Source organism: Sesamum indicum, linkage group LG6 (genome assembly GCF_026168435.1).
Source record: "Sesamum indicum cultivar Baizhima isolate 11 linkage group LG6, ASM2616843v1, whole genome shotgun sequence".
NCBI lineage: Eukaryota > Viridiplantae > Streptophyta > Magnoliopsida > Lamiales > Pedaliaceae > Sesamum > Sesamum indicum.
Window position 1 is genome coordinate 7,729,469 of NC_142662.1, and position 21,298 is coordinate 7,750,766.

General features: G+C 35.8%; 3 protein-coding genes and 1 non-coding gene across 4 annotated transcripts; 1 reads left to right on the forward strand and 3 right to left on the reverse strand.

Annotated features, from left to right (window-relative positions):
- Nucleotides 1–1,050: 1,050 nt before the first annotated feature.
- LOC105164630 (small ribosomal subunit protein uS3y) lies at nt 1,051–3,636 on the reverse strand. Its single transcript, XM_011083324.3, has 6 exons — nt 3,478–3,636; nt 3,165–3,312; nt 2,552–2,723; nt 1,768–1,822; nt 1,545–1,676; nt 1,051–1,423 (listed from the first exon to the last, which is right to left on the reverse strand). The coding sequence occupies exons 1-6, from the start codon at nt 3,508–3,510 to the stop codon at nt 1,265–1,267; spliced, it is 699 nt and encodes a 232-aa protein (XP_011081626.1). The 5' UTR covers nt 3,511–3,636; the 3' UTR covers nt 1,051–1,264.
- A 1,826-nt stretch (nt 3,637–5,462) lies between these two features.
- On the reverse strand, nt 5,463–10,107 carry PEX10 (peroxin 10). The gene is made up of 11 exons (XM_088881697.1): nt 9,729–10,107; nt 9,433–9,464; nt 8,865–8,954; nt 8,294–8,388; nt 7,968–8,178; nt 7,660–7,729; nt 7,502–7,580; nt 7,082–7,215; nt 6,574–6,668; nt 6,046–6,134; nt 5,463–5,931 (listed from the first exon to the last, which is right to left on the reverse strand). Exons 1-11 carry the CDS (start codon nt 9,925–9,927, stop codon nt 5,829–5,831), a joined length of 1,197 nt encoding a protein of 398 aa, XP_088737823.1. The 5' UTR covers nt 9,928–10,107; the 3' UTR covers nt 5,463–5,828.
- A 26-nt stretch (nt 10,108–10,133) lies between these two features.
- On the reverse strand, nt 10,134–10,205 carry TRNAD-GUC (transfer RNA aspartic acid (anticodon GUC)). Its single transcript has one exon. It is a non-coding gene; the product is annotated as a tRNA-Asp (tRNA).
- A 9,735-nt stretch (nt 10,206–19,940) lies between these two features.
- LOC148787691 (uncharacterized) lies at nt 19,941–20,897 on the forward strand. Its single transcript, XM_088881073.1, has 2 exons — nt 19,941–20,225; nt 20,316–20,897. Exons 1-2 carry the CDS (start codon nt 19,941–19,943, stop codon nt 20,895–20,897), a joined length of 867 nt encoding a protein of 288 aa, XP_088737199.1.
- The last annotated feature ends 401 nt before the right edge of the window (nt 20,898–21,298 follow it).

Below are 21,298 nucleotides of genomic sequence, written 5' to 3' on the forward strand. Positions count from 1 at the left end.
AGTCTACACAAATCACAATTATCAATTGACAAAAATTAAGAATTATTTGGATTTAATTTAATGAAGGTCAATGGAGAGGTCGTATATGGTGAAATAAATTAAAATATTTTCGACACGATTGCTACGAATCTCTAACAGTCAATTAAATAGTGCAATGAAAATAGTACAGAATGCCTTAAAATGTACAAACTGAAATTTATTGTAAAATCCTTGGTGAATTTAGTTTAGACTCTTACAAGTATTTTATAAAAGGTAATTTTCTTGGTTAAATCATGGATTCTTGAACGTGGTAATCACTAGACGAAGTTGTACTGATAATCACTCTCGAAAAGTGAACAATTAATCGCTAATTAGTTAGTGTTATTTAAGTAGAGTAGTAATTCAATTATTTCAACGGGAGGGAAAAAAGAAATGAGTATCATTAAATTAACAAAAAATAAATAAATAATATGCTCTAATTACCCGAGTAATGATAATCAATTACAATGTTATCTATCAACCTGCCATCTTCAAAGTATTCTTACCCACACACGACAAAAAGATGAGCATCAGCTGTTGGAAAGATTAATTATGCTTGCGTGGTCGTGAGCTAAGGATGATGTCATCATGATCAAATTCGCCATGATCGCAATTCTTGAAGCTGTGGATTCTTCATCATCATCATCATGCTCTTAACGAAAACAAGTGCAGCCTGTGCTGTGCTGCTTTGCCTTTTGCACAAAGAATTTGGCCATCACAAAAGCACTGACAGAAAGAATTCAATAAAGAGCAAGTTAAATACAGCTTCCAGTACGGAGCGATTTCTTTAAATTCTGCGCTCTAACACCGGGGAGGTCCAGCTCATAACTCACTTTTTTGTTTTCCTCTAACCACTGATGCCCAGGTACGTGCTAATACAAACACAACATTTCTGTAAGTCCCTCTCGTTACATCATGGACCGATATATCGAAAATGAATTAACTGACAATTTTGCCGAACCTGAGGGACGCCAAGCGACGAGCGAATGATATTTCCTGACTTCTTTTACAATAAACATTACAAAAGTGATATAAAATCAACAGAATAGTTTTAATTTAGCATCCAAAAAGATCGCTGAGTAAGAATGAAAGCACAAGTATCACTGGCAGTTCAGTGAGCAGGTCCTAGACAAGGTCCCTTTACGAGTACATGTATCACTCTAATCTAACAGAATAATGGCAACAAGCCCCTATCCACCAGCAAATATAGGTGATAATTCTATTTGCTCAGGGATCAGCTCAGGTTTCACGCTACTTCAACAGCGGGAGGTGCTACAGTTTGAGGAATATACTCTTCTTCCTTCGGGGGATGGATGGTGACAAGGTCCGGCAATGGTGTCATTGGCCCTTGCTTGCCCTTTGGATCCCAGTCAAGCATAATTTTGACCTTGATACCAAGTACTCCCTGAATTCGTCAATCCAAGCAAATCAGATGATGAAATAAATAATTGAGAAAAAAAACAAAAAATTAAAAAATAAAAAACCACAGCAATAGGAATAGTTTGCAACCAAGTGAAAAAAATGACCTGTCTAAGAAGAACATGCCGCACAGCAGAATCAATGTACTCCTTGACAGGTTGCCCAGAGGATATCATGTACCCATCCTTAAATTTCATTGACTTGGCACGCTGAGCACGGAGCTTTCCACTTACGATAACCTAAACAGATATAAGCACAAATTCAGGAGAGTTGCAAGCCATTTGGATATGAAAACAAATTAGAAGCACAATTAAAAATCTTCTAACCTACCTCACATCCCTTGGCCCCACTCTCCATAACAAACCTCAAAACACCATAGCAAGCCCTAAAGCATGGGAAAAAGAGAAAAGATTAGTTGCATAAGATAGTGTGGGACAATTACACAATCGTCAGAAACTAATAGCTTTCTAGTATAAGTTTCACGACATGGCTATTTGGTTCAGAATATCACAACTCTGCTGGAAAATATACAAATTTGTTTGGTTGATTGTCAATACCAATGCCGCAAGCAAGAACATCTCATAAGACATCTACAAGCACGCCTCTTAGAATTAACCCTTATTCTCTGAATTAAATATCTGATGTTCCCATCTTATATCTGTCAAAATGGACATAAAATTGTCCCTTGGACATAAGATTAAATGGGAATATCATATTTAGTCACCTTCAGACACGAGGTAGGCACTAATTACTGCCAATTCGCTGTAACGATGACAATTGATCACTCCATCGACACCTTGGAGAAATCAGAAATACAAGAACACTAAGACTGTCGCATGCTATTTCGATATAGCTGCAGATGCTTTCAAACTAAAGACCCTATTTTTTAATATCAAATTGATCATAAGAGAAAAAACTGTTGAGTGGACGGAGAAGAGAATATCAATTCCAGATAGCCCTCACAAGTGCATCCCCAAACATCCATGAAGGCAATACTGAATACACTAGGATATGAGTCTAAATAACCAAGTAATCATGAAGTAAACCCAGTTGTGAATTAGGAACATTTGTGAATGAGAGAAGGAAAGTAGGTGAAACATGTTATAAATTTAACCTCCTCACTGCCAGGCCTCCAAGCAGCTTGTAACGTAATGACTCAGCCTGAGCTATGGCACACAGGCCCCTGTTGTTGACCTTCTCAGCATAAAGCTCCACACTGTTCTCTGGAAACTTGAAACGCTTCTGAACAACTGAAGTCAGCTCCCTAATTCTCCTACCCTTCTCTCCTGGACAGAGTAAACAAATGAACAGATAAATATTCTACGATAAATGTTACTGTATGTAAGAAAGGGAAGCCTAATTGCCATCTCTTTCCTAATGGAAGCATTTTAGGGGCAAAATTACAAGCAATTCATTCCATGTACCAGACTACATTAAAAGTGAATAATGAAAGGCATAATTTTCTCATTCTCAAGTCACAACTCCTATTTCCATACTGCAAATATGCATTTTACAACCAAATACATTTCTCAATAAAATTATCCATTACTCAATAAAAATAAACACGCAAAATAATAAACCCCGTATCAATTACTATTGCCCAAAGGGCATTTCCATAAACACAGAACGAAGTTTAATTCGTCGTTCGCATTAATGCCAGCACAATTTCAATATACCAACATAGATACATCAACATATACGTACATAAAAAAGTTGGAATAGATTACCAAGCACGTTCTGAGTACGAGTAGCCCGGATAATGATCTCTGTCCGCATCGGTGTGACACGAACTTCGACTCCGGAGTAGCCATCCTCCGCCAACTCTCGAGTCAGCACTTCGTTCAACTCCGCGAAAAACACTCCATCAGCAACAAACTATACATAATCAAACAATGCTGACACAATAAGAAAGATATAATTGATAAGAAAAGTTGATTTCCCTGTTGATCACTCGGAGTAATTCTTTTCCAACAAAAAAGATGTTTAATTGCTTATTTTTACTTCTAATTTGACAGGAAGAGTGAGAATGGCTACACCGACCTTTCGCTTTTTGCTCATCTGGGTAGCCGCCATGGTTTCTCCGTTGCGTTTTGCAGAACACTTTCTGTTTGCAGGGACCCGAGACTGTGAATACGAAACCCTAAAGTGGAGGGGAGGGGTGATACGGTAAAATTACATCCTAGTTATTTCCTTCGTTCCACCTTTTATTTGATTTATATTTATATTTATAATATATAAAATATAATTAATTAACACTCAAGTTTTGGTTGTGTTGCAAAATTAGTCGTAATAGTGAATTTTAGTTTCATAATTTAACGGTACTGTGCACTGAGCGGTCACCGTTAAATTTTTCATGATATGTGTTGTTAAGCCTAATTAATGAAATATCTGTCCCACTTTTAATTGTAAATTTATTCCCACGTTATATAGAATTTTATAATATGAGTCTCATATTTTTTAGAGTAGTAACTTAAAGCAGTCTCACAAGAAATAAAATACAATTACCTAAATATTCCATGGTATAATTATATAATTCTCAAACATTAACACACAACTTGCAATATATTATCAACAACACATAGTAAATGTTCATATATGCAATTTCTAGAGAAGAAGAAGAACAAGAAGAATGTTTACCTGCCTCCAACAAATGGTGAATTATCAGGTAAGTTTTCTAAAACAATGTTTTGTCCAGAATTTTCCTTGGAATTAAAGACTTTGATCATGGCTTTTCCGTTCAAAATTTAACATCATATCCATTGAGTTATGCTACTATTTTGATAAAGATGGAACCAGTATTACAAATTCCTCTATAATATACAACTAAAATTATAATTTAATAGTGGGAGTAATATTTGATGAGTTTGAGTACTTATCAACCACGTGGCCATTCCGTTGGAGCATTTTTTCACATTATTATTAAATTATGGGACTAAAGGAGCGTTTGCAAAAATTTTTATTTTTAGAGAAGTGATTTTTGTAGAAAAAAATTGAAAGTTATAAATGTAAAAAAAGTAAAAAGTACATAAACGTTAAATTGAATAGTGTTTGGAGAAAAATCACTTTTAAAATAAACTTAATTGATAAAAGACAAGGATATAACTTTTTATTTGTCACCAGTAAACACAAAAAATTTCATAAATTTTATTTTGATTAGTATTCATTTTTATGTTTAAAAATACTAAAAGAGTATATTTAATTTAATAATGCCCCACTAAGTAATATAATGTTCATTAAATACACAATAATTAAACTTATATGATTGCAAAAAATAATTCTTTCATTAATTAATCAAATAATAATATGTGAACGAAATAATATAATTAGATGATATAATACATAAAATATAAAGAATTTAAAATATTAAATATATGAAAGTGTAAATTTAATTATTGTTAAATCTAAATTATTTGAAAATTCCGATATCAACTTTAAATATATAATTCTATAAATAAATTAAAAATTATAAAGTTAAATTAAAATTAATAATGTTAAAGTAGAAAAAATAGTTAATGCCCTACCAAGGTGCTTTTAGCTTTCGATTTAAAAGCGCTTTTCTTAGCTGTTTCAGAAGTAGAATTAGGCATCCCAAACATTTAAGAAGTTAGAAATTGAAAAACACTTTTTTGAAGCGCTCACAAACACTCCCTAAATTAACCTAATTCTATAAAATATCTTATTCTGTGGAACTAAAATTATAATTAACTCCACAAATACGTTACACTCCCGTATTTAGAAGGATACGATGGCGAATCTTGAAAGCAATGTTAATATCCAGTAATAGCCATATCATTTGAATTTTGCGTAATACCTTGACCCTGAACAGTAATGGAGTTAATGAAAATCCGCTGCATGTTGATCTTGATTGGTGTGAGATCTTTGTCCATGTTCACGACCTCCCGCTGAGTAAGATGAACTTTGGGATTGCTTCTTTCATTGGGAATTCGTTGGGGACGTTCCGGGACTTAGAGATGAACGACCTAACTTTAGGCGATAATTTCATGTAATTTTCAGAGTATTATCACTTAAGAAAATAAGAATAATGAACAGATTCAATCAATGACGAATGTTCATGATTCGAGAAGAATTCATTACATCGCCAACAGATGTAAAGACTAATGACCACTGTTCGGGCATTGCCGCTAATCTTCTTTCCTTTACATGGTTTTTAATCTTTTCATGAGTACGCGCATGTTTAAACGCTACAGAGAATGCTGACCTCCATTCACTGAAGGATACCAACGGGTCCCTAGATGATTCCTTGCCTCTTGCTTGCTCGAAACTCTCAAGAAGTGTCAGAGCCACCTTATTGACGTCCCCTCTTTATTATTTTTCTTTTGATTGTTAATTTCTTATCCATCATCCTCCATCGACTCGGCTACTCGACAGAGTTAAAAATCAGAGTGATACAGACAAACTAGACTAGAATGAGTTGCTGGGGAACGACACAGTGGGCATTCAGGCTTTTCATTACACCATTCCATAATGCAGTTCCTATCAGGAAAGGAAAAAGCAAGACACAAAAGAAAAGAATGGATGACAAGATGAAAAACGTTTAAGCATAGATAAGCCAAGTAAAGGCAAAGTGAAGCATCTTGGAGATCATACCAGCAAAATACATGACCACAAGGAGTGGCTGTTGGGTTTTGGCGATTGCTTAGGCAAAGTGTGCATTTGCTCACTCCACTCGCTTGAGACTGAGAACGACAAATAATTCGAAGTCTTGTTAGCACCCTTTACCCACTTAGTGGATACTGAACCAGTCACACTCGATTGAAGTTACACCAGCAATATTATCCGTATTATAAATTGCAGAATATGGAAATTAGTAATCAATAGTATTCAATACACATGCAGAAATGGAGACAATAAAAGTATACACCCCAATCACTGAGAAGCGCAGGGCAACAGCAAAAGCAACAGCGCATGTTAACTAAGACAACTGGAGGCTTGCAACAGGGCCTATAAACTATAAACTATAAACATCACTGTAGCCAGACCTAATTAGATATCATAATAATTGTGCATGTTGCTGCAGAAATGATGTCCTTCTTTTGCAGACAAGTGAACATGCTAAGAAAGACACAAATACATGTGATGAGAGGTGCTGGAGATTTAACTCAGATTGGGGTATACCTCTGAGGTCGGTGTGGATTCGTGAACCCAACTACTCTTTCCAGAGTCCTCAGTTATTAGATTACCTTCCTCATTTAAGACTGGTAAACCTCTTCCTGCCAACAATCATTGAAAAGTTCTTAAGTAAATTAGCAGTCAGTGATTGATGAATCATCTACCAAGAAACATATATTAACTTCGAGACTTGTGACAAATTAGAGAAGTCATGAAAATATCATTATCAAAGGCATAACTATGAGAATTTGAAAACTACAAATGTCCACAACAAAGATATCAGAACTGTCTCAGAACAAATGTTGTTCCTAGAACTACACAGTAAATTTTAGCACTATGAAGACAACAGCAGAAATAAGCTGATTAAGATGAATCTACTATTTAACAAACACTGATATATTCCTTACTTCTTCAACTCAAAAATACTAAAAATCATATATATTCAAAGAATGTAAAATCAAATCGATAGCTAATGATTTCAGATAATAACATTTTCAGACTAACAAGAAATAACCTGCTGAAGTTTGATAAGCTCCATGAGATGTTTGCTGAAATGAAGTAGCAAATGTAGATAAATTGCTTCTTCGTAATCCTTCAGCAGCAATTATACACAGCTGAACTAAGAGAAAAACCCCCAATATCTGATATCTGGAAAATAATTCAATTAGATCAGGAAGAATTTAATCCAGGTAGAAGGGTGTATAATGATTACAATCTCAAGAAAATGGAAGAAGTTATCAGATAAGCAATTTTCTTTACTATTTAGTCAGGTTTTGGCCACAGAAATCATGACTCAGATTTCAGCAAATAGATAATAGATATCAGGAGTAATTTTGAGAACAAGAACGTATGACAAAAATGTTCACATGTCACTCTTAGACAAGTTTGCCCCCTCAGAGAAGGCTTAATTTTTACTGCAAACTGGCAGATGTACCTAGGCCGTTGATTGGTTGGTTTTCCAATAAACACATAACGAATCCCAGCAGCTCGTTTTGATAAATGATAATATAGACCTGTGACAGAAAAGCTGGTATGAGATCAGAAAAAGATATATAATGTCTTTTTAGGATGGATAGAGCTTCATCACTTCACCTTCAAAATAAAAGAACATGAGGTTTGCACGGAGAACCAACATGAAACATTCACGGGCAAAAGGTAGCACCTGAATTAAACAGTAGGAGGATAAATTGGTCGGGACAACAATTTAAAGAATTTGGGAGTCAGGGAAGGGTAAAGGAGATCAAGTGCAATGCACTTATGCAGTCAAATCTATAACCACATGAATCAGGAACAAAGGACAACTGACTCGACGTAAAACAAAGAAACTCATTCTGCATAAGTTTGTCCTTCCTAAACTTTACTCTATATAATCAAGAGTAATGTGGTGGAAGATAGCATACTGAGGGCCACCTCCGAACCGCATATAACCATACTCCAGTAATTCTGGCTTTCAATCTTGATAAAGCTGAAAGAGGAACTCCTGAATTAAAGGATGATGACATTTCAGCACTAGCAGATGACTGAATTTGACTGTTCGAGATAGTTTCGTTATCGATGATATCATCAGATAGTAAATCAGCCATGGTGATGCCTTGGGAAGCAATACGCGAGCTGGGAACACAGTCAGATAGAAAGTCAGACTTTAGAGGCACCTGAAGTTTCAGATAGCCTGAAACCTGCAAGCAGACATGACGAATTCTAGCACTTAAATGAAAACTTCCAGAACCTGATCCTTTCAGCAATATATGGGAATGCTGTCTGATAAAAAATAAAAAGGGATCGTCTTGCTGGGGTTGGAGGAAGGCCATAGGGTCCTGCAACCTGTAAATGCAACCATTAATAGATTGAACTTCTCATCACATCTATTAAATGCCAAAAGTAATAATTCCTTCATCGTTTTGGTTATCATTTTAAATGGACTTTGTGGCTCAAACCTTAGGCATGAAATCCCATTATTAATTTACAGATTTTACATAGACTTGAATCATGCAGAAGGCTGTTCAGAACATTACTACAGAAGTGTCCAGATGATTAATATGGCAAATCAAGTATCTACTAGAAGTATTTTTTTTCCCTGCACTTCTTAAAGAGATTTCTAATATAGATAAAATGCATGCCCACTGTGAACAAAAATTACTCTTGTTAAGCAGTGCGAGCATCAGTTTTCTAGATGCCGCCTGAGCATCATTTTTCAAGATTACCTTAGTAACACAATCTTAGGTATAGACAGTCACAAGCAGAAGAAATGCTCAGCCTCATGCATATCCACAACCAAACTGAAAATAAAAGATACACACCTGAGTAATATCACAATATTCTTCTCCCAGGGTCTGCTTCCCTGCACCAGTTGTTAACACAAAATAAAGCATCTGCCCCAAAAGTTTTGTCTGCAACACAAAAAACCCAGCCCACCATTTTTAGAACAAAACCAATAAATCTTATAAAATTCTGAAGTAGATAAATACAGTATGAAAACACGAGTCTATACCACCAAATTGTCAAATCAAGTAGCTAACATATCAAATCAAAGAGAAATCATTTGGGCTCTTATAAACAAGAAATCACAATTTAAAACACTATCAATTTCAAGTAACTCAAGTCTATTGTGGTATCCCAACAAGGTATAAATACTGCAGGTTAGAAAGAGACATGTTCTCTACTCCTCCAAACAATAAATCATAGTATTGATACTTTCAAGGGCTAAGGCACTTACCAATAACAGGTTAACGTGCAAATCTCAGAAATTTATATGTTATAAAAGTAATTAACTTCCAGGTGCTTAAATATAAGTATCTGCTATAACTTCTATGATCAATAACAACAATTCAACAGGGACATAATAGGAAAATAGGGAGAGGAACAAACCTCACTCTGATATGCAACAGCAACTCTTGTACCTGAAAAATAAAGAAGAAAATTTGAAACTACAACTGAAAGCTAGAGTTGGAACTAGATATAGTAATTAGTATTTGAATTTGGATACATTTTTCATCAATTCAAATTACATGAGCGATTCTACGGATCCAACACGATTGAGAAAATGGAATTGGAACTGGTGGACCTTAAATCAAAATAAAACGAGCACCTCTACTTCTAATTCTACTCTATCCAAGCACTATGAGTAAAGTTAAGAAAGAAAAATACAGAGGCAATCAGAGTACCAAAGAGGTGGCGGAAGGCGTCACGGCAGGCGTCGTATACGAAGGAAGCGTACTGGTCATCCTTCTCAGCTGCTCTCATTATTTCAGGCTGCGCCGCCAACGGAAACCTCCGGACACCGCCGCTGCCACTGGGCCCCTCATCCAAGTTGCTATTGCTAGTGCCGGCTTCCTTAACTGCAGTTGCTTCTCTCAGCCCCATCTCCTCAAACACGCTCGCACATAATCTCTCTCTCTCTCTCTCTCCCCCCGTGTCTGTCGCTCCGATTAGACAATTACTGTTGTTAATCCCAGACGACAGTATTTTCGAAACCTTTGCACGACGTCGCTGAATCAAACTCGAAACGACGGCGTTAGCACTGCGGTTCAGAAAAATAATTACGATCGAAAAAGTAAAAAGAATTGATACGCCGTTGCCGGGGATCGAACCCGGGTCGCCCGCGTGACAGGCGGGAATACTCACCACTATACTACAACGACACGCTGATATATGGGCTCATAGGGTTAAATTTGGTCGTCATACCACGTAATAGTTTAGACGTCTCTCATTATTAGGCAGATAAAATTTTAATTAATATTTAAACCAAAGAATTGAATTCAAATTCAACTGACATATCTCTTTATAAAACTTTTGTCTATTATTATCTAAAGTTGTAAGAGAAAGACACCCACTTTCTTTTCGAAAAAAGTGTAAGCAACCCCCTTGTGATATCGTAAATAAGCAATTAGCTCTTTATAGAAAAATGAAGAACGATTTACCTCTCTATATTTTTTTCAAATACAACAATTTACCCTCCTATAATTTTTCAAAATGAAATAATTTATCTCTCTGTATAAGGAGGTAACACTACAAGAAAACAGGGTATCAGAGATGAAAATTTCCGTCTCTAAAAGTAGGATTTCCGTCTCTAAAACAAATTAGAGACGGAAAAATCCGTCGCCAAAGTCCGTGGTGGAAAGCCCCGTCGCTAATTCTGAGACCGAAAATTCGATCGCTAATTCTGTCGACAAAAAAGAAGAAAATTTAACTGTAATCCGTCTCTGATTCCGTCGATAAAAAAAGAATTTTTCATCTCTAAGGGTAAAATATTTGTTTGTTATTCCGTCTCTGAAACGCAGAAAATATTCCGTCTCTAAAACCTTACAAATTTCCATCTCTGATTCGGCCTCTAAATTTTCATAATTTTCCGTCTCTAATCTGTCTCTAATTTTTTTTGGTTTTTTTTGGGCAGATTTTTTAATTTCTGTACTCAAATTAATATTCTGGTCATTATACCATCAAATACATTCCATCAATACCAAAATTTGAATTTACCAAACAATAACAACAAATATTAACAAAAAAGATATTTATAATACAACAACACTAATATAATTGATGTCATCATCCAAATACTATCAAATAATATCAATGTCTACTCCCAAGTCAACAAATATAAGTCAAAGTACAACCTAAATCAACATACACTAAGTCATAAACAACCCAAATCAATATACACTAATTCATAAACAACCAATAGAAAAAAATAAACTAATTATCTTTCCTGAAATGTTGTTGCTCCTGTTGTCCCGACCCACCAGCAAATTGATAATTTGTGTATCCCACATCTTGAAGTAATTTTCGAACTAATTTTTGTAGGTCTGCCTCCCTCTTCCGAGCCTCTTCCTCCCTCTTTCGAATTTTTTCAAGAGCAATTTCAAGAAATTTTCTATTTTTTTCTTCTCGTTTTGAAAATTCCTCCACAGCTTTTGTTAACTCATTAATCTTCTGGTCAGATGCTTTAAGAGTAGAACTGACTGAACTTGAACTTGTAGATGAGGAGCTACATCCAAATCCATATAAGCGTCCTTTAGAAGGACCTCCAGTGATATCATACCAAGTTCAGATATCGAATGAAGACTGTGAAGAAACATCAATACAACCCATTTTTGCAAGGTATTCTTCCTGTGCAAATACATTAGATACAAAGAAATATTTATATAATAAAAGTCTAACAAAATTTCTTAACATATATACTAACCAATATTTAAATCCAATGACAAATTATACTTACACTAATTCTTTTAGATTTGTTGTCCATGAACTCTCCAATTCCTTGTTCTTTCTATGGCATCTTTGAAATAGCTCAAGATCAGTCACTTTTCTACCAAGTTCTTTTTCCTATAGTGTACAAAACAATATTAATTCACATGTCAATAAATTGCATAAAGGATATCTAAAAACTTTATATTTAAAACTTACCATTTTTTGCCTATGTGCCCCTACAGGAATAGAACCACTAGTGTGTTTTGTTATCGAATCATCTTTTTCAGTCAAACGATTTTTTCGGGCAGTTTGACATTTTCCTAAATAATCTTCTGAGGCCCAATACTTCTGAACTAGATCATTCCATAATTGATTACTCAACCAATAAGGACCTCTATCAATCATATCACTCATCTTTGGTTCTCTACCTGACTGTTTGTGAGCATCATTCAGTGCCTTTTGCTTAACTTTGTACATCATTTCTTTGAATCGATCACTCGCATTTTCATTCCACACCTTCCTCATTTCCATGTCGTTTAGATTATCCCACCAATACCCAGATCAAGTTTATCTAGGTGTTTTTTGATCGTGTAGAAGTTATCTGACAACTTTTCATCTTCAGGCAGCATGCTTTTGACTGTTGACACAAGTCAATCATAGCAAGCTTCAGGTAAATTGTACTCTGATTTGATACTTAATAGTTGGGCCACAACAGAGAGTTTTGTGCACTACAAGAAAACAGGGTATCAGAGACGGAAAACTCTGAAAGTAGGATTTTCGTCTCTAAAATATATTAGAGACGGAAAAATCCGTTGCGGAAGTCCGTCGCAGAAGGCCGCGTCGCTAAAAATTAGCGACAGAAATATTCCGTCGCTAAATCTGAGACCGAAAATTCGGTCGCTAATTCTGTCGCAAAAAAAGAAGAAAATTTAACTGTAATCCGTCTCTGATTTCCGTCGGTAATCCGTCTCTGATTCCGTCGATAAAGGTAAAATAATTTCCGTCTCTAATTCCGTCTCTGAAATGAAGAAAATATTCCGTCTCTAATCCGTCTCTAAAACTTTACAAATTTCCGTAATCTAATCCGTCTCTGATTCGACCTCTAGATTTTCAAAATTTTTCGTCTCTAATCCGTCTCTGATTCGGCGTCTAAATTTTCAAAATTATCCGTCTCTAATCTTTTTTTGTTTTCTTTGGGCAGATTTTTAATTTCTGTACCCAAATTAATATCCTGGTCATTATAACATTAAATATACATCCATCAATACCAAAATCTGAATTTCCCAAACAAGAACAACAAATATTAATAAAAAAGATACTCATAATACAACAACACTAATATAATTGATGTCATTATCTAAATACTACCAAATAATATCAATGTCTACTCCCAAGTCAACAAACATAAGTCAAAGTACAACTCAAATCAACATACACTAAGTCATAAACAACCCAAATCAACATACACTAAGTGATAAACAACCAATAGAAAAAATAAACTAATTATCTTTCCTGGAATGTTGTTGCTTTTGTTGTCCCGACCCACCAGCAAATTGATGGTTTGTGTATCCCACATCTTGAAGTAATTTTCGAACTAGTTCTTGTAGGTCTGCCTCCCTCTTCCGAGCCTCTTCCTCCCTCTTTCGAGCCTCTTCCTCCCTCTTTCGAACTTCTTCAAGAGCAATTTCTAGCAATTTTCTATTTTCTTCTTCTCGTTTAAACATTTAATGATTTAGCAAATGTAAATAAATGGGCATAAAGTTATGTGAATCTCCAACTGTTCTTCATAAAAAGCATCATGGTTATGAACTTAGACTACAAGACAACAGTTTCACTTCATCTGTTAATTGCACAAAAGCAAGCAGAGTTGCAGGAAGTAAACATCTCAGGAACACAAACATACTTAGGCCTGGCAACGAACTCGAGCTCGCTTTCTCGAGCTCGAGTTTGTTCCAGAAATTGTTGTGATCTTGCTACTTTGTTTGTGAGGTTCATCAAGGATGAGATAATAGTGATGATTTATTTCCACCATGCGTTGACATGAACATAGTCGGTGACTTGGTTCTCATATGCCAGTAGAGGAACAATATGCATTAGCGGAAAACTGATTTTGAATTTGTCAAATTTCTTAGATTTATGGATGACAAACCAAAAAAAGGTCCTAGATGTTGAACTATTCACAGTTACACTATTAAGCCTTATGCAACCCAAGTACATGAGTGCATCAGTACCATTGCTTAGCTAAATGTATGTCCTGTCGTGTGTTTTACCAGAAGCTAGGTAATCTTGGATAGGCTACAGGTTATCTTTGTCTGGCATTAAACAAAACCTCATTTGCATGGTCTTCCTATTATGTTTATGGTTATGAACTTAGACTACAGTACAACAGTTTCACTTCATCTGTTAATTTGGTCTTCTTTTTTATATTGACACCCAGTTATGTCTAATGCAACCAAACTTCAGAGTATTCAGAACCCATCCTAGTTACATAACAATGTATATATTATACATATGAGTACTCAAAACCCATCCTAGTTACATAACAAAGTATATATATATATATATATATGTTTGTGTGTGTTTTTGTGTGTATTTGATATCAGATTTGATCTACATCGTTTTCAAATTAACTTGACATACTTAAAGAACACAGTAACTACACTTTATAACTTTATGAACATTGAAAACAATAAACAACTGTCTCATACTGTAACCAAGGTTCAAGTGTTCTCATAAGAATATTTCACAATTGACACGTTACAGTATCAAGTATTCCAGATTAGTACTTCAATGAGGATATAAGCATACTGGATAGAAACATGTATTCAAAGATCAAAAGACAACTATTTATCTTAGTCCCAGCTTCCAATTAATCACTAGTTCTATGGAATGCGACTTTAAGAATTAAGATCACTTCTAAAACATCTAATGAGATCCCAACTTCTTTGATCCCATCCATCCCTGCAAACCTCAGTAACAAAGGGAACCAACCACTTTCCCCAAAATGCTACAAAGACACAAAAATCAAGAAAGCCACACACAGACACAGACTCAGAGAGAGGTAGGAAAGTATGGAAGGAGAAGCTTTTATATGTCTGCAGCAATACTTGCAAATAACAGTATAGATGTTGAAGTGAATTCCTACCTGATTCTGTAATAGCAAAACAATTATCTAATACTAAGCAATAGGGCAATTTTAAGTATGAACTTTTTACCATACTCATGACGACCAAGCTTCTTGTATAGTTTGTCCTCCTGTCCAACCAGACCTCTGAAGTGCGACTCTTTAACCATAGCACCTAGCATTTCAGGAAATAAATTATAAGCATGTATTAGAAAAGAAGGAAACCAGTCAACTTGTGAACAAGCCCCTACCCTTGCAAGATCATTTTCTTCTCTATTTTGCACAGCATACTCAAACACCTCAAACTTTGCTATAAGAGGCAAATGATCATAATCTGGAGCAAAACTAAGCATCAACTTATCTCTTGGTTCAGGGTGATCTACAAAACCAGAAGCAGGCACGGTAATCACGAAATGCATACTTTTTGGTGTATGAAAAGGTGATGAGGTCAGGAGAGAAATGAAGTGATCGAACCAAACCTTTCTGGCATCCCTATACTCTCGAATGAGATGGTGCAAGGTATCACAGTTTGGGACCCATCCTATAAGGCCACTGTTCAATGCATGTTAATGAAGCTGAGCACACAATCACTCAAAATGCATGTTCAACATAATGCAACACATTGGAAAGATTAATGGAAGCCAAAACTTAGCAAGAACTTAAAACCCCAATCAGAACTTAAAATTCCCTTCATATATAATCAGAATTTAAAATTCAACAGGCAGAACAACTAATCAAAATCAAACAAGTGAGATACAGTGACATGTCCAACTAGAAATATTACAGATAATAGATGACTCAAGAAAAAGAGAATGCAGATATGGATAAACTCTTGAATAGAAATACACAAATATATATTTTTGGATGGTTACAACTATTCCTTTTTTCATAAAATTCCCTTACTTTGTTTTTCTTGTTTTATTCAATGGCTATATTATATTATTCATCAAGAAAGCATGTAAAAGCAAGCAGAGTTGCAACCTACTCGAGCTCGCTTTCTCGAGCTCGAGCCCGAGCTCGAGTTTGTTCCAGAAATTTTTCAGAAATTCCAAAAATTACAACATTACATACAACATTAGATACAAATGAGATGGGTTTACCGTCCTTAGATATAAGAGCTCGTTGCCGATTTACCGTCCTTGTTGCCGTGAGTTTAATTTGGGGCTAGGGTTCTAAGAGATGGGTTTGGAGAAAAAATGAGAGGAGAAAATGGAAGCCGTCCCATAATAGTTCGTCAGCATCTTTTAATAAGTTAAAAAACTTTTGTGTTTCTGGATAGGCAGTTGTTCAACACACGTGAAGTTTGAGCTGAACTCACGGCCTATTGCATCCATCACCATTATTCTATAACGAGACGTTTCTAGCTGAGGAGCGGTTGAAGAACCCCCCACATCATCTCTTGTGTTCAAGGATTCACCATGTGCGTACCAGATGTTATAACCCCGAGTAAATTCATTTTTTACTATGTGTAAATGCGCATCACTCCGATTCAAAAATCTTGTGTTGCCGCATTTAGAGCATGGACATTTGATTTGTCTATTATTCAGAAATCGTGGGTTATTAAAGGCAAAGTTCAAGAACTCCTGATCAACTCTTGTTACGAATTCATCTAAAAGAAACTCATTATCATCCAAGCGCCTCCACATCCAACTACGGTCACTATTCATTATTCCGCAATTTTTAGAGAAAGGAGGCTAGATGAATTAACCATTATTTTGAAGATCAAGGTTTTTTATCTACTGATACAAGAAAAGTCCCAAAATTTAAAGGACTTGACATCAAAATGAAGTGAGAAATGCTGATCACCAAATAAAAAAGAAACAAGTGAAAAAAAAAAGGAATAGGAACAAATGATCTCAGATTAGGCCTAATTATAACATTTAAATACATGTGTAAATTAAAGTATCTCAATCTTATGTTTGATGAAGAAACTATCACATACATGCACATGACATTGTCTTTGTACTGCTAACTAGTGCTATTTGAGAAATTCATAGAGACAGAGGCTATGTTTGGATTTCAATTTTGGCCCATTCCCGAGATGGGCCAAAAACACAACAATGTTTGATTTTCCTTTTTACACCTTCACTAGGTGTAAAACACAAATTGGGCTACTACCCTATTTTGTTTTTTTTTTTTTTATAGGTCTAGCCCATGTTTTTTAATCTGTAAAAGGGTTTTTTAATCTGAAAATTGCAGTCATTGTCTTCAACGTTATCGTCTTCAACCTTTCCTCCTTGGGTACTCTGCTCTACTCCCCCAGGTCCATCATCAAATTCTAACTCAATTCTCCATCATCAAATTCAAATGTATAAACAAACAACCATTCCATCAATTCCCCAATAACTAATCTCCATACATATATAGATCTTCTTCAATATTAACTATTAGCCCATGGGCGCTTCACAATCTGCTCAAGTTCCCTCTGAAGACGAACACCAAGAACCCGAAGAAGAAGACGACGACGATGTCACCCCACGCATGGGCCCTTCCATCAAGGTCTCTTCCCCTACAATGTCCTCGCCCCCCCTCCCCCTCTTCCCCCACCCCCCACCCACTTCCACCGTTCCTTCTCCGTTGGCCCCGCCGACGAAGATCGCGCCCTCACCGAGGTTTACTTGAATAGCCACGGCGAGTGCCACATGAATTAGCCACGGCGAGTGCCGACAATTTCTTGTTTTTTTACTTTAATTGCACGATTTCTTCCATTCAAATTCTGATTTCTGAATTTTCTGTTGTCTTCAGAGTTGGGTGTGGATGTATACATACTGACAAGTTTGTCGGTTCAACAGTATTTGCCTTAAATTATTGTCTGCGGTGATATGATATTTCACATGTGCACAGTGCTTTATTTCTTTAAATTGTTGTCAGATTTTCACCTTTTCCTGCTGTTCCTGTTGATTCATACATTGAATAGTGATTCAATAATGCATCTACAATAATCTGCACAGCGAGGTGTATGTCTATATATACAATATATAGTGCGATAAAAACACCACATTGAAGCTTTCATTGTTAATTCAGATATCATTTTACTCAGTTTTTGAAGCTGCCAGTAAAAGCGAAATCTCGCTACCTTTTTCCGGTGAGTAAAACTGAATGCCTATATTTGTATTCAATGATGTGTTGTTATTCGCTTCGTAACAATCTGATGTTTGAGATCTGTAGTGATGATTTATGTTTGTTAATGCAGTTATCACTTGGTTAAGTTGCTTTCTATGTTATGTTACTTTCAATTTTGTAGGTGTTGAACATATTTAATGGTTCAATCTTGTTCTGGAAAAGTTTCTTTTATTTGATTGAAATGGTTTTATAAGGAGATTTAACTGTAGGGATGTGGATGTTAACAATGGCGTGTGTTGACTGCAGTGTTTGCTGCTACTTGATTTGTTGTAGATTTGTATGGATGATGGTGTTTTGTGGTCTTAGTTACTGGACGCCTTGTTTAAAAATGGAATTCTTCATGAATTATATTTTTGTCAAATGCAAGCTTTTGGTGCTTAAAACAGCAAACTTCTTTTTCCTTTGGTTTGATGGTGGTGTTGCAATGAGGTTTGAGCAATATTGTCTAGACACTACTTTAATTCAGCGGTTTCGATGAAAATTAAGGGATTTTCTTGGAAATGCTTATCAGTTTGAGTTCGGCTTGTGCCACTTTGAGGTTTTTGCTCATACTTCTTGTATTTGTCTAACTACATAAATAGTAGAATTTATGATAGTTTCCGCTTGTTCTGGAAAAGTTTCTTTTATTTGATTGAAATGGTTTTATAAGGAGATTTAACTGTAGGGAAGTGGATTTTAACAATGGTGTGTGTTGACTGTAGTGTTTGCTGCTTCTGGATTTGTTGTAGATTTGTATGGATGATAGTGTTTTGTGGTCTTAGTTACTGGACGCCTTGTTCAAAAAGGGAATTCTTGATGAATTATATTTTTATCAAATTTTCTTTTGGTGCTTAAAACAACAAACTTCTTTTTCAATGGTTTGATGGTTGTGTTGCAGTGAGGTTTGAGTAATGTTGTCTAGACACTACTTTAATTCAGTGGTTTAGGTGAAAATTGGATTTTTTTTGGAAATGCTTATCAGTTTGGTTCGGCTTTAATTGGATCCATACTCTAGAAAAGGGTAAAAAATGATAGTGCGTGCTTTTATGCAATTTAGCGTGCATTTTGGGAAACAATGTGGGGAACATAGTGCTGATGTTGTAAGTAATTATAATTTTTTTTGGAAAAATATTAATGGAATACATAAGAAACTAGAGCTAAACCAAATCAATGAATATGGTATCATTAGAGCTAAACGTTGCTGTTTGACTTTATCGAGGTTATAGCTTATAGCATCCTTAGCCCAACGAAACTTCTCATAGAAAATAAAAAATGAGAGCAAGTTGAGTAATAAACGATAATTTGTGTTGAAATTCAGATGGCTTGTCGCACTTTGCTTCACTTTCATCTCATTGAATTTTTATTTTTAAGTCTTCCATATATTATTATTTTTTATTATACAAATTATATTATATATATAGATATTAAATAAAATAAAAAAATTCAATTAACGAATCTGACCATTTAAATAATCAGTATAAATAATTATAAATGATTTAATGCATGTTTCAGTATAATTATTATCAAACTTATCAAGAAAATGAATACAGAATTATTGTAACACTCGCATAAATAATGATACAATTATCGCTTATTGACAAATGAAGTTTGTTTTCATTCATTCCCCAAAAAACATTACTGAACTACTACATGGAAAAACTAAAAATAATTTCATCTTTTATAATGGTGTTAACCAGATTATTATTTCAAAAAATTCAAGCAATCATCTCGTGGTACCATATGGTTTTATGTTCTAGTAACTCATTAGCGAGATGATTATTGTTTGTTTATAATTCCAACCCTTTGTGATGTGCGGCAGTTTTTTTCCTTATGGATATGTAAATGATTGTAATTAATTGTTACGAAACTTTGATATATAAGACAACCCACAAAGATGCAACACCCAAATGACGCTGGTTCCTCCCACTCATCTCGATACGATAAAGTATTGTGGACCACGGAAATGGAACGCGTGTTCATTGAGTTAATGCATGAGGAGTTCATCACACTCCGACTCCAATCATCCACATTTCCACCGTCAGTCTGGGCTCGTGTAACCGAGCGAATGAACTCGGTTATGAGTCAGGGTTGTCTTCTTACGACGGTACAGCTTAAGGGCAAACTTAACAGGCTGCGTCGTGCTTGGCGTTTGTTAAACGAAATATTGAATAGGGGGACTGGGTGGGGATGGGATTCAGAAAGGAATACCATAACAGACGATGCAGGACGCTTGGAGGAGCTGTATCGGGTAAAAATCTACTCCTGCTGCCTTCTTGATTGCAGTGTCCTTACAGAGTCGCAAACTAATTACATATCTTGACACTATAAATAAATGCAGGAAAATCCTGAATATAAAAAAATAGTTGAGCATGGGCTTCAACGCTTTGACCTATGTACTGAAATGTTCTCACGAAACACCGCAACTGGTGGGCTCGCGCGTTCGTCATCACAACAACGTCGGACAATCCACAACACCAACCACATAGACGATGAACAGATGGATGGCACACATTCGGGCAGCCGTCGTTCACGAGATGAGTACGAAGATACAACATTCTCTCAATCTGTTCCCATGACGTCCCCAGACGAATACTTTTCTTCCCCGGGACCATCGCATGCTTCCGCTGGTCCATCTGGCAGCGGGCGTCGATTCCGACGAGTAGCTAGTGAGTTGCAAGCTAAGAAGTGTCAGACGATGGATAAGTTGAATGAATCACTTCAAGGGAAGATTGACCGAACCGGGCCCAAAGCTACTGAATCAATTGAGCGGTGCGTAGACGAGTTGACAAAGTTTAATGATTTGCCAGATATCATCTTCACCACCGCATTGGAGCGTTTTCACAGTCACAGCACGCGCACGATCTTCTTACGTCTTAATGACGAGAATAAACTCCGATGGTTGTACTCTTTGGGCAAGTGACTGTATTGCTTGATTGTTAGAAAATTGGAATGTTACTGATTTTATTATGTCTATTCGTGCATGTATGTATTACCGATTTAATCATATTGCACTCAATCCAAGTACCCATGCTCGTTAAGTATTTTCATATCCCCAGCCAACAGACATCTAATGCATGTAACTTACACACTAATTTATCTTGTTTATGTTTAGCAATACATCAACGATCGGATATATGGCAAGCTCGGGAGTTGGTGGAGGTCTAGATTCGAACTCCGCAAGCGAGAGTCCGGGGACCCCAGGGACTCCAGGAAGTAACGAATCTGATGTTCCAGAGAAATTTTACGCATTCAGAGATTTAATATGCCCAGAGTTATTTAGGGAAAATGTGCCACGTAACACATCTTCACTACAAGGAGCAG

Excerpts from the sequence above, each read along its gene's own strand:
- LOC105164630 (XM_011083324.3), bottom strand. The coding sequence starts at position 3,510 with ATGGCGGCTACCCAGATGAGCAAAAAGCGAAAG. Across the intron at positions 1,823-2,551 it reads GGAGGCCTGGCAGTGAGGAG|GGCTTGCTATGGTGTTTTGA; the intron begins GTTAAATTTATA and ends CCCATGCTTTAG. Across the intron at positions 1,424-1,544 it reads GGCATGTTCTTCTTAGACAG|GGAGTACTTGGTATCAAGGT; the intron begins GTCATTTTTTTC and ends TGACGAATTCAG.
- PEX10 (XM_088881697.1), bottom strand. The coding sequence starts at position 9,927 with ATGGGGCTGAGAGAAGCAACTGCAGTTAAGGAAGCCGGCACTAGCAAT. Across the intron at positions 8,955-9,432 it reads CTGTTGCATATCAGAGTGAG|ACAAAACTTTTGGGGCAGAT; the intron begins GTTTGTTCCTCT and ends TTTGTGTTGCAG. Across the intron at positions 8,179-8,293 it reads TATATTGCTGAAAGGATCAG|CTCGCGTATTGCTTCCCAAG; the intron begins GTTCTGGAAGTT and ends CTGTGTTCCCAG.
- LOC148787691 (XM_088881073.1), top strand. The coding sequence starts at position 19,941 with ATGGAACGCGTGTTCATTGAGTTAATGCATGAGGAGTTCATCACACTC. Across the intron at positions 20,226-20,315 it reads GCTTGGAGGAGCTGTATCGG|GAAAATCCTGAATATAAAAA; the intron begins GTAAAAATCTAC and ends AAATAAATGCAG.